The sequence below is a fragment of the Pseudorca crassidens genome, chromosome 11, assembly GCF_039906515.1.
Source record: "Pseudorca crassidens isolate mPseCra1 chromosome 11, mPseCra1.hap1, whole genome shotgun sequence".
Taxonomy (NCBI): Eukaryota; Metazoa; Chordata; class Mammalia; order Artiodactyla; family Delphinidae; genus Pseudorca; species Pseudorca crassidens.
In genome coordinates this window covers 103,210,953-103,227,874 of record NC_090306.1, presented here as the reverse complement: position 1 = coordinate 103,227,874, position 16,922 = coordinate 103,210,953, and the positions used below count along the sequence as shown (strand labels likewise).

Here is a 16,922-nt window from a genome sequence, read left to right as displayed (position 1 = left end):
AGACCTGACCCTCGAAGAGGCTGCTCACGCAGCGCCCAGCAGCACCTGGCACGAGGCTCTGCAGAGCCAGCCCCTCACTGTGCCAGCCACATGGCAGGCACCCAAGTTTTCACTGAGTGCATTCATGTATGAGTGAAAAATGAACCAACACATCCCCTGCAGTGCTTTCTGCGTTTTAAAGCACTTTCACATCCAAAGTCAATGTCACTGTGCTTACTGCTAAACATCTATGCATCCTTTGTTCAAACAGAGCCCTGAAGAGCCTCTGGGAACTGCGTCTTCCTAGTCTCAACCCATGTGCCACCTGAAGGTGGGTAATCCCCTTCCTTCAGGACAGGTCTTGATGGGCTAATAAGCTAAACAGCTACACCATCCCACCAGCCAGTGACCGGCAGGCTCAGGGGTAAAGGGGGGACCCGATGCAGGCACAAAAGCCAGGCCCAGGGCCTTCTTTGCTGCTGCTTGTGAATCAAAGAGAATGTGCACAGTCTGGAGCTGCAGCAGCCACTCTGTGACCACGAGGGAGAACCACGAGCTGCAGGTCCACCATGAAGAGCTGACTCAAGAAGAGCTGAGCTCAGTCGCCTTGATGATGAAATCAACCTAAGTCCAGCCGCATCTTCTCAGCTGTGTGAGCACACGCATCCCCTTTAGTTCTCTAAGGCATCTCCATTAGCATTTGTTCTGTATTACAGATTACACACTCATGCACATTTGTTTTATCACATTTGGATCACACCATTTAAACTTTTTAATAAACTTGTACTGAAACATAACGTGTGTGTGCACGTGCGCTCCCAAAAAGTGTGTGTGAATGATCATAGATTGAACCTGTCTCAGGGCCCTTTGGGAGCCTTCCAACCACTGACCCTTACCTCCTGATCTGGTGTCAGAGGTATCTCCCTGACTCCTGACACCTGGATAAATTCTGCCTATTTCTGAACTTCATATACATAGAATCTTTTTTTTTCTTTTTTTGGCTCGTTGCTTAAACTCAGCATTATGTTTGAAAAATTCATTCATTTTGTAACACAAAAACAGTAGTTAATTTTCACTGTTGTGGGACTTCCCTGGTGGTCCACTGGTAAAGAATCCGCCTTCCAACGCAGGGGACGCGGGTTCGATCCCTGATCGGGGAACTAAGATCCCATATGTCACGGGGCAACTAAGCCCACGTGCCACAACTACTGAGCCTGCATGCCTCAACTAGAGAGAGAAAACCCGCATGCCACAACTACAGAGAAGCCGGCACACCGCAACGAAGATCCCACGTGCCGCAACTAAGACCTGACATAGCTAAAAATAAAAAAACCATACAATAAAAACATTTTCACTGTTGCATAATATCTCCATGTACAAAATCCGTCTGTTAACAGACGTCTGGGTTGCTACCAGGTTTTTGGGATAAACACTCTTGTACCTGCCTTTTATAATGCACGATGCACATTTTGTTAAGTATATACCTGGGAACAGAACTGCTAGGTGGGCATACCTCTGACAGGTTTTGCTAAAGAATCTTCCAAAGCGATTACACTCCCATTCGGAGCACATGGGAACGCCCACTGCCCTACATCCTTACCAACACTTGGTATCAGACATCTTTTCATTTTGGCCATCCCGACGGGTTCACGGAGGTAGCTATCAGAATGTAGTTTTCACCTGCATCTCCAGTGGATTGAAGGATGCCGTGCACGTCATCTGAGTGCAGCCCCTTTCCCTCCCCTGTCAGGTGGTCCCCCTCTCTCCTCCTGATGCATAAGCACCTGCCACATGTAGGCTGACGTGAGCCCTTTGCAAGCATCTCCTGCTCGTCCCCATGGTCTGCCTTTTCTCCCTACTAGGGATGTCTCTGGATGAAGAGAAGTTCCTGACTTTAACGAAGCCCAATTTACTTTTAATGACTAGTCCTTTTGAAGGAAGTTTCCTCTCCAACATTCCGTGCTTATGTGTCTCAACTTCAAATCGTGACCGTATTACCGCTGTCGCGTCGTATTGTTCCACTACAGGAGTCAGCAAATGCCAGCCCACTGCCCATTTCTATAAACAGACCCTTGGCAGCACACAGCCACGCCCGTTTGCTCACGTGTATGGCTGCACACAACCGAGGTAGAGCTGAGTGGTCGGAAAGAGACCATGTGACCCACTGAAACACGTGCTGAAACACTTGCTCTGCAGCCCTTACAGAAAAAGCTTGCCAACCCCTGCTCTAAAACCACTGATCCCCAAGGCTGCATAGCCTTCCACCATATATATTTCTTTATACGGATTTCTATTTAACCTTCCCTCGATTTCCGAACGTTTTGACAACTTCCAATTGCCCAGTATTCTAAAGTACGTGGTCGTGAGCAGTAATATTTCTACAAGTGCATCGTTAGCTCCAAGGGATACGGGCTATAGTTAAGGCTCCTGATGCCTTTTTTTCCAAGCGACGCTGCCAGGAGGTGTAGCAATTTACATCCCAGCATCCTGGGCACAAGGTGTCGCCTGCCCTCCACCTTCCCCAACAGCGAGGAGAAGCCCCCATGGAGAACACCTGCCCTCACATGGCTTCAACTGATTACCGTTGGTCGGAAAGGGGCCCATTTCCAGAGCAGCAGGTCCATCTGACAATACATGAGAGTCAGATAGTGAACGGCCCTACTACCGAGGAAAGGAGTGGCCGCGGTTCCCACCTGCCTCTATTTTCTGGTCAAGTGAGGCATGTGTGTTCCAAAGAGCAGACCACCTCATGGAGTTACACCAGCGCCAAAAACAGACGGGAGCCCCGCAGTGTGGACGGAAGTGCCGGGCCCGCCCGCAGAGCCTCCACGTGCCAGCCGGCAAAGCTGAGCGGCTCAGGACGCGGCCTCTGCAGCCAGCACCACCTGGAACATGCCGGCCTGGGGGGGCCCCAGCACAGAGCCCCCTTCCTGCTGGGCTCCCAGCCCTGCCCCCCCAAGGGAAGTCACAGCTTCAGAGAATCCGTGTGGGACCAGGGGCATCGGCCACGCCCAGGCTGGCCTCACTGCCATGTCAAGTCTCTGTCACCTCCTGGAGAGGAACGATTTCCAGGGTTTACTTCTTTTTCTTTGTCCTAAAACTGCCACAGTCACGGGTGACTGTGTCGCTCTTCACCAGGCGACACACAGACCTGCCTCTAACCCTCGCCGGCGCACACAGGCCAATGCCAACCCTGTTCCCAGGTGAGGAAACGGGCCCCAGAGGCACGCAGACCTGGTGGGGGACTGAAGCAAAGCCAGCCCACCTGAGGCCCCACCTCCTCGGGGCCACCTGGCTTCGTTCACAGAAGCAGGGACCGAGTCCCCCGCCACCACGTTGCCACACACACGTCCCCTGACAGCACCGGGATGCAGGGATGCTGCGGCGGCCGGCTGCCGGTGGACCAGGCCCTGCTTCTCTCCCCACCCATCAGGCCATCCCCGCACGCCTGCCAGCGCTGCTGTGGAAAAGAAGGACCGGACCGCCCAGCACCGCGCCCCAGGGCCCCTGCCCCCTCTCAGTGTGCTCGCGCCTGCCCTCCCGCCCGCCCGGCCCAGCCCTCCCCAGCTCGCAGCCGGGGGATGCTCTCCCCTCCCCTTCCCTCACTCACCCTGGCTCGTGGCCCCTCTGAGTTCGCTGCTCCCTCTGCCCGGGGCCCTTCTCCTCTGCATCAGGGTCAGCAAACTACCACCCACAGGCCACGTCCAGCCCACAGGATACTTCTGTCGGTAAAATGTTATGGGAACTCGGCTGTGCACCTTCGTGTACAGGAGGATCTTTCAGCTCCGAGGACAGGCCGCAGCGCGGACGGCAGGAGCCACGGCGCCGAGAACGGAACCTGCCGGGCCTGATGAAGCCGCCCGCCCTCCTCCTGCCCCTCTGCAGGGCCAGCTCCCACACGCTCGGTCTGGGCTCCAGGCTCGGGCGCCGCCTTGGCCCTTCCACAGGAGCGGCCCCTCCTCTCGGCATCGGGGCCGAGGACGCTGTTAGTTTCTGCTGCTTACCCTCAACGTCCAAGCAGGGCTCCAGGCAGCGGGGCCGCCTGGTCTGCACCGCGTCCCGAGGGCCCACGCGCTGCTGGAGTTGGTACATCCCTCTCCAAAGAACCCAGGAACCTGGACGCGCTGCCCCAGACGCTGCGTGGCCACGTCCCTCCCCCCCCACCCAAGTGCCTGCTCACAGGTGTCGCCCTGGCCGCCGACCTCACCCTCAGGATCCCCCCTACTTTCTGCTCGCGTTCTGTTCTGTAGCACTCAGCTCCTTGGAAGATACTGCGAAGTTTACTTGTTGCGTTTACTGCTTGTGTCATCCCACGAGAACGCCAGCTCCACCGGGGCAGGAACCGTCACCCCTTTTGTTCACAGACAGCCCCCAAGGGCTCAGGATACTGTCTGTACACAACAGACGCTCCATAGATACTTGGTAGATGAACAAATGATGTCAACAGATGTGCAAGGACACCGTCACGCCCAAGGAGCGCCCCTGCCCTGGGGGCTGGGGAGGATGTGTCTAAGCTAATTGATGAGAAGTAGGGCTGCGCTGGCCCAGTACTGCTCAGGGTTGGGTTTGGTGATGCAGGAGAGGATGGAGGTGGAGAGGGACAGACACAGACGCCCTGAGAAAGGTGACGGAGCCGCATGGAGCACGCAGGGCAGCATGTCCTGCCTGGCCCTGGGCAAGCCCGAAACAGCCTGGCGCAGGAGGGGCATGGGCGTGTGTGCCAGGCCAGGGCAGTGGGGCCAGCCCGGAGTCAGCCGGGGTCAGAGTGGACAGCCTTATGCAGATCACCTGCAGTGCCACCAAAGGATTCTTAGTGAATGTGAACGAGTACCCAGAAATTCTCGCCACCCCCAAACGTTAACTAACGTACCAAAACAACTCCTAAAAGGCAAGGGTATCAAAACGGGGACACGGGCAATAAAAAACCCCACACATATTCCTGACGTTCCCGTTCCTAAAGGAAAACACACATATGCAAGTTGAGGCCCCTAGGTAATTAAGCAAGACTGGAAATTATGCAAATGAAATATATTCAAGTATGCACTGAATTTTAAATGACAGAACTACAGAAAACTTAATTGCTGTATTAGCATGCTATAAAAACACTAATCATAAATGTAAAACAATGCATGCATATACTTGTATCAAAATTGTCCCAGTGACACAAACATCAAATCGCTCCCTCCTGCTGGGTTCACGTGCAAACTCACCTCAATATATTGAAAGAAGGAAAGATGATACCAGAGTTTCACTGATCATTTCTAACCATACTACTGACAAGCATAAATGTCAAGTGTTTACTTTGTTTCTGTTCAATGTTTCTGAAATAGTTTTTGTTTTTTGTGTTTTTTTTGTGGTATGCGGGCCTCTCACTGCTGTGGCCTCTCCCACTGCGGAGCACAGGCTCTGGACGCGCAGGCTCAGCAGCCATGGCTCACGGGCCCAGCCGCTCCGCGGCATGTGGGATCTTCCCGGACCGGGGCATGAACCCATGTCCCCTGCATCGGCAGGCGGACTCTCAACCGCTGCACCACCAGGGAAGCCCCTGAAATGGTTATTTTTAAGAGTCAAAAATATGATTTTCTACAGCACTAATTTTTTAAAATTTTTTAAACTTTTATTTTATATTGGAGTATAGTTGATTAACAACGCTGTGTTAGTTTCAGGTGTACAGCAAAGTGATTCAGTTATACATATACATGTATCCATTCTTTTTCAAGTGCTTTTCCCATTTAGGTTATTACAGAATATTGAGCAGAATTCCCTGTGCTATACAGCAGGTCCTGTTTGGCTATCTGTTTTAAATAAATCAGTGTCTACAGGATTAATTTTTAAAAGTTACTGCACGGCTTGGATGGAATTTCAATGTCAACCAGCGTCAGTGGTGGTTTAACGGAAAGTTCTAGAGCATGTGATAGCTCTCCATAAGTGACCAGAGCCAAGTTTCCCATCTTTCTTCATTAAAGCAGCATTTCCTACTCATCAGTTAAGAACAGTACTCGTCCACGAGCCACCAGGATGGTGTTAACGACAAATCTTGAACGTGTCGGGAAAGTCATTCGTTAGCCAGGTCTTGAACTAGACTCATATTCAAGTTCAGCTGCGGTCGGTGGTCTTTCTAAACTGGACAGAGCGTAAATTCTTCCCGATCCTGGGTTCAACTCTTGATCCTGGACACCGAGGGGGCTGGGACACCCACCTCCACCCCGGCAGCTGAGCCCCGGACCGCACGACCCAGCTGAGTCAGGCCCAGCCGCTCCCCCGCCCAGCACCTCCGCCCAGGTGCGCTGCCCTCAGCGCCCTGTCTGCCAGCGGGCTCGGGGGTGCCCTGCCCTGTCCCACGTGGGGCCAGAGTGCCCTGGAGCAGCAGTCACCAACCCCAGGCCCGCCTGAGAACCCCTAGGGAACCCAGATAGCAGCATTTCCCAAGCTGCCCAGGCGACACGAATGTGGACCCAGAATGGAAAGCCACAAAAGGTCAAGAGGTGACCTGAAACCACCACGTCCCTGCTGCCCAGCCTGGGGTGGGCGCTCAGCAGACCCCGAGTCACAGCGAGCCGGAGGTGGTACCAAGCCTGACGCCTCAGTCCACCCAAGGCTCGGATCTGTTTCATGGGCCCAAACCTCAGGATCTGCGAGAGCTTCCCTCCCAGGAGAGAGGAGTGTCAGGCTGGGTGAGACCCTCAGAGACAGAGAACGACCGAGAGGCAGCCCTGACTGCAGAGACCCCTCCTCCACACACAGCCCGCCCCCGCGGCCTAGGCGCCCGCAGGGTTCTCTCCCCGCCGTCCCCGTGGCGCCCTTGGGCCTGGCGCTTGCACAGGGCCCAGCTGAGGGCAGACCCACGAGAAACATCTGCTGGACCAGGGCTGCGTGAGGGGCAGGGTTCACTGAGCGCCTGCGCTTCCTGCCACGGCCTGCCACGGGACACGTGCTGAGGCTGACCGCCGGGGAGCACCCGAGGCATGAGCGGAAGCCTCAGAAACAAGCCCCTGGGTCCGGTTTACAGGACAGGAGGCGACCGCGTCCACGGTCCACCTCCTTCCGCCTGTCCGCACCCGGGTCTGACCAACACCCCTCAACCCGCTGGGTTCCCTGCCCCCGGGTGCCCAGAGCCCCCTCCCTGCCCCCGTGGCTGCACCACGTGCGGCCCAGGAGCCCTGTAGGCTGGGGTGTCACCCCTGCTCGCCCGCACAGGCCTGGACTGTCAGTGAGCACAGTTCCAAAGCGCCCACCCTGGCTTTCTCCTCAACTGCCCGAGCCCCACCCACACCTGCAGCCCTGGACCCCCTCTCCCCCTCCTGTTCTCCCTGCCCCAGCTCTAACCCCCTTCCAAGGGGCACAGACCACCGCTTCCAGAGGAATCTCTCGCACATGCTTGGTCTGGCACACAGCAAGCACTCGATAAATGTTTGCAAAACAAGTGAAAAAGCAAAGAAAGAGAGTGGGCGATAGCGCACTGGGGACATGGGCTCCTGGGAAGATGGGCTCCTTTCCGTGCAGTGAGATCCAGCTCTGTCCTGGGGGCAGCAGAGGAAGGCAGGGACTCCACCCTGTTCCGCAGACCCCGTGAGGGATGGGACGTGGTCGTTTTCCCTTCCCTGCTACCTCCTGGCATCACACACAGTGCCTGAGACACGGAAAACGCTCGATAAATACTGATCAAATGAACGGATAAGCCAACCAATGGCCCCTGCAAGAGGCTCCTGGCTTCACCAGAAACGCAGCCCCCCAGCCCCCCACTTCAAGCCTTCAGGGTGTGGCCCCTGAGCACCGGCCTCCCCTGGTTCCAGCTCCCCGTGCCTCCCCATCCCCTCCCTCGCCCAAGGGCTCAGCCTGCTGGTTCCTGGGGAGCTGGCTCACCTCGGCCTTGACTCCTGCTGGCCCTGCCTCTGCTGCGTGCCCCAGGCCACGTGACTCCTCATCTCCCTCTCCGGAGGAGCCCTGACACCCCCTTCGAGATGCCACAGAAGCATCCCACCTTCTCCAAGAAGCCCTGTCTGGCACTGCGTGAGTCTGCACTGCCCTGGAACGGCCCCCTCTTTCTTGGTGCCCCCACTTTGGAAGGACAGGGTCTGCTCATTGACCCCAACGCCCTTTTTTTTTTTTTTTAACTCAGCCATCAACGCAAGCCTAAGAGAGTCAGAACTGCCCCACTCATCTCTGTCCTTTCCCCCCCACCTCTCACCCACCGCCACCACGTGCAGACCCTGGGAGTGAAGGCCTCCCCCCAGTATGTGTGCCCTCGGCACTTACACTGCTGCCCTCCTCTCGCCCACAGTGCCCGCCTGCATCCCATACATCCCACAGTCTGTGGTCCCCAGAGCAAACCCTGCTGCACCCCTGACCAAACCCAAGCACCCCAACCCACTGTGGTGGACTAGTGTCTAATTCCCCTCTGCTTCCGGGCAAAGGGCCCCTGTAATCAGTGGTGGTTAAGTGAATAAATGTGCGTGAGCAGGCTGGACTTTCTGTCACCTGCATCCGCAGCACTCCTGGTCACAGACTCTCCCCACCTCCCCCCATCCCTTCAGATCAGCCAAGTGGAGCCTGTGCTATCTCCTCTTCTGCCCCTCTGTCCACTGAGTCCCAGCTGGCCCTTCTTCCAGGTCAATCACTGGGCAGCACATGAGGGGACCTAAACCATGACCCGCAGAGGCTGAGAACGAAAGGAAAGAGGACAGGACAACGTAATTCACGGAGGACTTTCCACCAGGTGCAGCACACCCTTAACAAAGACAAAACCGCAACAGAGGCTCTTAAAGGTATTTTCATCCAAACTTCCTGTACATTTGGAAAACTGGATACAAACGCTTAAAATAAAAAACACCAAACAACAAAAACATAAGCAATTGCAGTAGGTCTAATTTTAATTGCAAGAGAATATTTAGTCAATAAATAGTCACCATTCAGAGCTGCATCTGCAATTAGGATTACGAGGTACTAAGCTGCAAATTTATCAAGACTCATTAGCGAGAAAGAGTCTTAAATACTGAAAGTCAGACGCAATTTAGAGTAAACTCTTAGGGGTCCTTAGTAACTTAGCTCCAAAAATAATACAAAAAGGAAAGGGGAAGAAAGCTGTCAATAAACTATTCTGAAATTCTCAGCAGGGCCGAGCTCGCTTCTGACACGGACTCAGGTGAAGCACCAGCACCCGAGCTTCCCCAGAAGCCTCCACGACCGGCAGCTCAGCACTAGGGGCGAGCAAGCCACAACTCCAGCCTCCATCACACAGACACAAACTGTTTCTAATGTCGTGGTTACTAACATTTAAAAAAAAATCCTCAAACATATTTCCCTGTTTGGACCCTCAGAGTTGAAATAATTTTCTATGCTGGAACTTTTCTATACCACAGGTTTGGAAATACCACAAAGATTTAAAAACCAATAAAATCAGAGAAAAAGAATACAGCTGTCATAAATTATGACTTACCCTCATGTTCTGCCAGCCTTGTCAAACCAAGCTTGAAATTAAGCAAAGGATGGGAAATGCCATCTTGGCCCCGGCAAAGGCCCAGATCACCGCGGCACAGACAGGGCACGTGACAGGGCCGGGAGCCTGGCCAGGCCAGGGGAGCCCGTCCTCGCGGGAGGAAGAGGCGCGGGCAGGTAGGCCCGGGGGGACTCACCGAGAGCAGCTTCCACGTGATGGCACGGACGGGCTTCGGGATCCCGGACCAGCTCAACTTCCGCAATTCTTCTGTTGACAGAAAAGAGACAGGAACAGGGTTACAAACAGCAAGCAAACCTTCCACTGTGTGGTAACGTCCTCCACCAGTTACTAGGGGGCAAAGAGCCCCGGACATGAAACCACACTGAACCTAAATGATAAAAATTCCAGATACTGACTGTTCTCAACAGACGAGAGAAGTTTCCACTCTATTCAAGCAAAGCTAAACGTGACCTGTTTACATTTAAATCTTAGCACGTGTTTGCTAAACACACCCCAGTGATCCTGGAGCCACCGAGACAGGTGAGGTCCAGAGGACTCGGCTTCCTTCCACCCCTCCTTCCTTCCCACCCTCTTCCTTCCTTCTCTCTCTCTCTCTCACTCCCTCCCCCTCCCAACTTCACATCTTTCTTTCATCCCATGTCACTCTCACCACTTACTGTTTAAGAAGACCTACTGTGAGGTGTTTTTCCCAGGACTGGTTTTGAAAGACATTCCTTCACGGAGATACGCTTGTGTCTACACAGCACTGATAAGGATGTAGCGTATTACACACACCAAGGACAATCAAGTTTAAAGAGTACAAGTCACTGCTGCCCTAACGAACACCTATGGGGGCGGGGGGGGGGGGTGTCACAGAGGGGCGGGGCTGGCAGGGGCAGAGGAGCCTGGACGAAGGGCAGGATGGGGCACAGCCTGGGCCGGGGGGGTGGGACAAGGATAAGGGCCCCTGAATTCTGTCTGTCCTGGGTCTCCTCCAGTGTCTCCATCACATGCCCTGAACGGCTAGAGAACACATTTCAATTTGTAGATAGATAACACTCAATGCCACAGAAACTGAAGTAATTATTTCTTTCCTTTAAGTTAGGAATCCACCATTAGGTCCTCCACCTAACAGCTCAGAGCTAATGATTAATACTAGGAATAAAAGAAATGATTAAAGAGAAGACTTTGGTAATATAATCAACAAAATACAAAGTCCTGGCATCTAATCTTTTTCCAATTACTGAAGTCTAAGTAAAACAAGTACAGAATAATTGGGCAACGTTACCAGCGATAACTTGCACTTTACGGCAATCTCAGAAAATAGCAAATCTTCCCCAGTTCCCTAAGGATGTTATGAAAAGCAGGAACACCAATAACGCAATGTTTACCAATCATGTTCCCAGGGCCCCTCTGACTGCATGAGCCTGGCTTTCTGATGATCGTTTATGAAGAAAGCCGAGAGAAATCTCAGTCGTTAATGTTCTCTCTCTTCATGAAAGAAACTCATAAAAATGGTACCTTAAATAGACAGCATGAGACACAGTTCTGACGTTGTGTGAGCTCGGGTGTTTAAAAGAAGCTTTTTCATATATATTATTTGATCCTCCAAACAGCTTGAGTTCATTAGGGCCTCAATCCTACAAGGTGAATGAGGAACAGTCTCAGAGAGGTTAGGTGACTTGGCCGTGGCGGCACAGGAACCAAGTGACCTTCACGTCCCGGAGTCCTTCCCCACGATTAACTTCCATTACTAAGAAAGCTTCTTGGAACACAGACAAGATCGAAATCTTAGATCAAAACACAACTGGATATCCAAAGAACAGCAGACACCAGTAGGATTTACTCCAGGAATGAAAGGATGGTTCCGCATCAGGAAATCTTATATTATAACTTTATTATGGTGTTGGAATGAGTGGATGGGAGAAGTAACAGGACTGCTCTGACAGATGTCAGGTGTGGACTTTCACCCCGGGGCCCATTCGCCCCTTCCACCTTTCCAGGAGAATCCTGGTTATGCAAAGTGACCACCCCCGGCAGCCCAGGGGAGGCTGAACCCGCCTGCCTCACTCTAAACTTAGACCGGGTTGGCTGGTTTGGAGCTAAGCCACGCCCTCACCGGTGACTGATCCGGCAATGGGCCTGGGACCCTATGTGAACCACTGAGAAGAGAGAGCAAATTAGCTGGGGGCTTCTGAGAAAGCTCCTCCTGGCTCTTGGGAAATGTGTCGGAGGTAACCCTCTCTTGCCTCCTCTGAATGTTGCTCGGGTCAGAGGTCAGGCTGGGGACTGCGACAGCCACCTAGAATCCAACCAGCCTGAGGACGAAGCCAGCAGAGAGGCCGGCAGCACCAGGAGACAGGCAGGAACCAGGGTTCTGAGTCCAGCAAGACGGGCAGATGCAAGGGACAAAAATCAATAGCTTGTCACCACTGACAAAAGAAATAGATAGAAAACTGGGCAGGCACAACCTTAACAAGAAATACACAACACCATATGAAGAAAACTATAGGGGTTTTACTTAAAGACATAAAGAAACAGAGGAAAACACTGAGCTCGATGACTGACATCAACAAGTATTTAAGGAACACATCCACGGGGCCAGGCACAAGGCCAGCGGTAGGGGAATTACTCAAGTGACCACCACACAGCCCCCAGGAGCAGGGAACTCACCTCCCACTCCAAGGTCATGGCAAATGTAAGATCACGACTGGATAAAGTGCTTAAAAGATGAGGTGAACAGCACAGTGAAGCCCTCAGTGGGAAGGTGTACCCAGTTAGGGAGGTCTCCTTGAGGACATGAGACCCGAACTAAGACCTAGAGACGCGGAGAGATCACCTGAGAGAAGAGGGGGCCCGAAGCGGAATATTCTGGGCCCAGCGAACAGCTTATGCAAAGCCTTGACCACAGTGGAAAAAGGATCAGAGGGGCCAGTGGCCCCAAAGAGCCCACTTAAGGGGCTACTTAGGAAGCCCAAGGCAGAGGTGACGGTGGCTAGGATGGTGACAGTGAGAGAAGGGCAGTGACCAAAGAGAAACTTAGGAGATAAAAACAAGAAGACACAGAAGACTGGATCTAAGACTCAAAATCACAATGCTGTCAACTGTCCATCTTTAAATTCAAAGCAAAGCCAATCCAAATTCCAACAGGATAGACTGCATGTAAGTTTCAGGATAGACGGAAACGTAATTAGCTGACCTGAAGTTCATCTGGAGGAGCAAATGCATAAGAGCAGCCAATAAAATTTCCAGAAAGAATAACGTAAAAGAATTTGCATTAACGGATAAGAAAATGTATACTAGGACTACAGTAATTAAGACATAAGGATTCTACGAGCAAAGCTAAAATGAAGAGAGAGAGAAGTGTAACAGAATAAGTGGTTCACATCAAACCTGTATTTAGTTGTGATAAAAAGAGCATTTCAAATCAAGGGGCCCACCAACTAATGACGTCCCAACAATATAGTATCTATTATCAGAGAAGTAATTTAGAACATATATCTTACCACACAAAAACGTATTTCCAGATGATTAAAGACCCAAAGATGTAAATGCAACATGTGTATAAAGGAATGATTTTTAAAATACAAGAAAATATAAGAGAATATCTTGCTGTCTGTGGGATGGGAAAAAGGTCTTCTGAAGCAAGACACAAATCTCAGAAACTATAAATAAAAAGCTTAACAAATTAACTATATAAAAGTTTAAAATGACTGTACAGTGAAAGAAACTACGTTAAAAAAAACAAATGACAGATCCGAAAACTACACATGCAACATAAAATATTAAAAGGTTAACATCACTAATATGTAAAGAACACATAAAAAAGTAAGAGTGATCAATCTACAGAAAAATGGAAAATTCACAGGAGACAGAAATGGCTAATAAATGTACAAAACTAGGCACGTAACCTTAATGGTGATCAAAGAACAAACTACATTATTAAAACAAGACACTTGTCAAAAGTTAGAATCTTAAATAATGCCCAATATTGATGAGATTCTGGGTAAACAGCCACTCTCTTATAGTTTGGTAAGAGTGTATATTGATATAATTTTTTTGTTGGTCAAATTTTAATGGTGTATAATGTTTGAGCAGCAACTTCACTTGAAGAAACCTATTCGACAAGGATGTCTGCAAAGGTACCCAAGGATTATACACAAGGGTGTTAGCATCTGAGTACAATCATAATGGAAAATTAGAAACAAAGTGTCTATTAATAGAGAGATGATTAAAAACCCTGTTACATCCCCACTGGACGACAATGTTGCCATGGAAAAGAATGGGTATCGTTTTGTGGGTGGATATAGAATAAACTTCTCTAAATTATGAAAAGAGAACAACAGAGAAGAGAATGTAGCCGCACTGAGTATTTCTGCCAGCACACACAGGAATCGAGAAGCACAGCCAGACTTGGGGAGGGGTTCAGGGAGCGGGCTCAAGGATGCTGAGACCTACCTTTCATTGTCTACCCTGCTGTGTTTCTACAAAGTTCCTGTCCATCTCCACCTTTACCTCCAACTTTTCAAAATCCACCCAGCCTTCCAGGCCCAGCTCAGCCTCTTCCAGACCTAGGACACCTTCCTGACGACTCCAGCCCTCACTCACTTCCCTCTTCTGTGAGTGCCACCTGGAGCCCAGAGCCCGGAGCCCGCCCACCTTCAGGGCCACGCCATGAGCATCAGTCTCACCTCCTAGAGGGGGCTTATGAGTTCCTGGAGGTCAGACCCCATGATTCTCCTGCTTGTCTGTCCTGAGGCAGTGCCTTGCGATTGCTTGGCAGTAAGTACTGGAGAGATGCAAGACCAATTCCTCCCTCCAGCCCTTCAGAGGTGTTTCTTTTTTCTTTTTTTTTTTTTGGTGGGGGGGGGGGCAGGTGTCACATTTTTAATTGAAGTGTAATTTATACACAATAAAAGAATGAATATAGCCCCCCAACAAGACTGAGAACACTCCTCTCACCCTCTTCTAGTACCTCCTTGCCCCCCACTCCGAGCTAACCCCTTTGTGGTATCTATCACCATAGATTAGCTCTGCCTGTCCTTAAAATTCATGGAAATACTACACACGGGATGCCCTCATTTGTGTCCTACCTCTCTGCTCATAATGTGTCTGTCAGAGTCATGCGTGTAGCGGTAGTTCCTTCTTTACAAGCAGGGACAGTATTCTTTGCTATGAATATATCACCACCTGTTTAGGTATCCACCTGCTCACAGGTGCCTGGGTTATTTACAAGCTTTCCTCCGTGAAAAAGCTGCTATGCACGTTCCTGTGGGTACCTGCTTTATGGGTGGATGTTTCCAATTCTATCAGGCAAATATGAAGCAGCGGAACTGCTGGGTCACAGGACAGATACACCTTTAACCTTATTTAAAAAAACTGCCATGTGGTTCTCCGAAGTGGTTGAACCATTTTACACTTTCCACCATTAATGCAGGAAAGTTTTCACTGCTCCAGTCCTGGTCAAAATTTAGTGTTACGTCGGTCTTTAATTTTCATCATTCTACTAAATGTTAAATGGTATCTCATTACAGTTTTAATTAGCCATTCTGTGATGAGTAATGATGTTGCACGTTGAACCAATTTTCACGTGCTTTCTGGCCATTTTTATACCTTTTATGAAGTTTATATTGAAATCTTTTACCCACCTTTTTATTGGGTTGCTCATAATAATTTTATTATTGATCCATGGGTCTGTTTCTAATGATTGATTTTTCTTCTGGTTCTAGGTCATATTTTCCTATTTCCTTGCATGCCTGGGTTTTTGGTTTTGTTTTTGAATGCCAGATGTGCCAGTTATCAATTTATTCCCTCTCTGATCATGGAACTGGGTCTTATAAATATTTCTCCTTGGTCAGCTGGCATGCCGCTCTCCTTTTCAGCAGAGGGTGAAGGAAGGACCATCGAGGAGCAAGGGCTGCTCTGGTCCAGGTTCTCCAGGCTCCTGCAGAGGGTGGTCCCCAGCTCCCTTGAGCTCTCGCCTCCCCCGAGCAGGCTTTCTCCCGCACTTAGGCCCTGCGGAGCGTGTTTTCTCCAGCACGCGGGCCCTGAGCACACAGGGTTTCTCCCACGTTCAGCTACTGGCCAGAGCGACTTCCCAGTCCCGGTACCGGCAGCAAGTGATGGCCAGCAACAGCCCACAGCCGACGCCTGCGTGAGCTCTGGTGGTTGTTTGACTGACTGCTTTCTGGGGACTCTTTCCCTGCCTCATGGAATCTCACCCCACCCGTGAGAAGATCAGCACTCGGCCAAGGACTTGGAGGGACGCTGTGCCGACACCTGGGCTCTACGTCTAGCTATTCTCTCCTGTCCAGCACTCTGCTCCACACGCTCTGTCTCGGCCTCTGGGAACCCCCTTTCCTGAGTCCTCAACTCGGCAAGACCGCCAGGTTCAGCTGCGCTGCAGCCTGCAAGCTGCCTCCAGCTGTAAACAGGAGCAAGTGGAAAGCTCGCCTTGCTGTTCCCCTTCGTCAGGGACACAGTCCTGCATCACCTGTTCCACAAGGTCCCAAGGCAGCTATTTCAAGTACTGGGGGCAGTTTTCCAGTTGTTACAACAGGGGAGCAATTCCTTTGACAGCTAGTCCTCCACGGGTTGAAGCAAAAGTCAACTTACTAACATATTTTAAAGACATCTTTGTCTAGTCATCAGGAATATTGGTCTCTAGTTTCTTACAATGCCTTTGTAAGGTTTCAGTATCGGGGCTACGCCACCTTAATATGAGCTGAGACGTGTGTTCTCCTCTCTCTTCTGAAATGAAAGACTTTCTGGAGAATCAGTATTATTTCCTCCTGAGATAGGGTTCACTGGAAAAGCCATCTGACCCTGACACTTTCCTCATGTGAAGGTTTTTTAATTACAGATTTACGTTTTAAACTGATATAAGAGTTTCCAGTTGCCTCTTGCATCTGTTTTGTTAGGCCATGTTTCTCAAGGAATATGTCCATTTCATGTACATTCTTGAATTTATTGGCATAAAGTTGTCATCAGTATCCACTTATTTTTTAGTGTCTGTAGGGTCTGTAGTGATGTTTCCTCTTTCATATCTGACACTGGTAATTCGTGTTTTCTCTCTTTTTCCATTGGTCAAGTCTAACTACAAGTTTTTATTGATCTTTTCAAAAAACAAATTTTAGATTTTCTTGATTCTTGCTCTTGTTTGTACATTTTTCAGTTTACTGATTTCCACCTTTATGTTATTTCCCTTCTTTTATTTTGGTTTTGTTTAATTCCCTCCTCTTTTCCTAGCTTCTTTTTTTTTTCTTCTTTTTTTCTCTTCTCCCCCTTCCTCCCACCCCACCCTCCTCCTAGCTTCTTAAGGTAGAAGCTTTGATCATTGATTTGAACCTTTATTCTTTTCTAACATAGGCATTTAAAGGTATAAACTTCCCTCCAAGCATTGTTTTAGTTGTATCGTATACATTTTTATATGTATGGTCATTATCATTCAGTTTGAAACGTTTTCTAATTTTCCCTGTGATTTCTTTGATCCATGAGTTATTTAGAA

At 50.3% G+C, this 16,922-nt stretch overlaps 1 protein-coding gene across 2 annotated transcripts in view; it reads right to left on the bottom strand.

Annotated features, from left to right (window-relative positions):
• TBC1D22A (TBC1 domain family member 22A) overlaps window positions 1-16,922 on the bottom strand; it is a 311,485-nt gene that overhangs the window by 205,448 nt on the left and 89,115 nt on the right. For both annotated transcript variants that reach the window (XM_067698424.1, XM_067698423.1), the window contains exon 5: window positions 9,612-9,682. In XM_067698424.1, coding sequence (XP_067554525.1) covers window positions 9,612-9,682 — 71 coding nt within the window. The remainder of the gene's footprint in view (window positions 1-9,611; window positions 9,683-16,922) is intronic.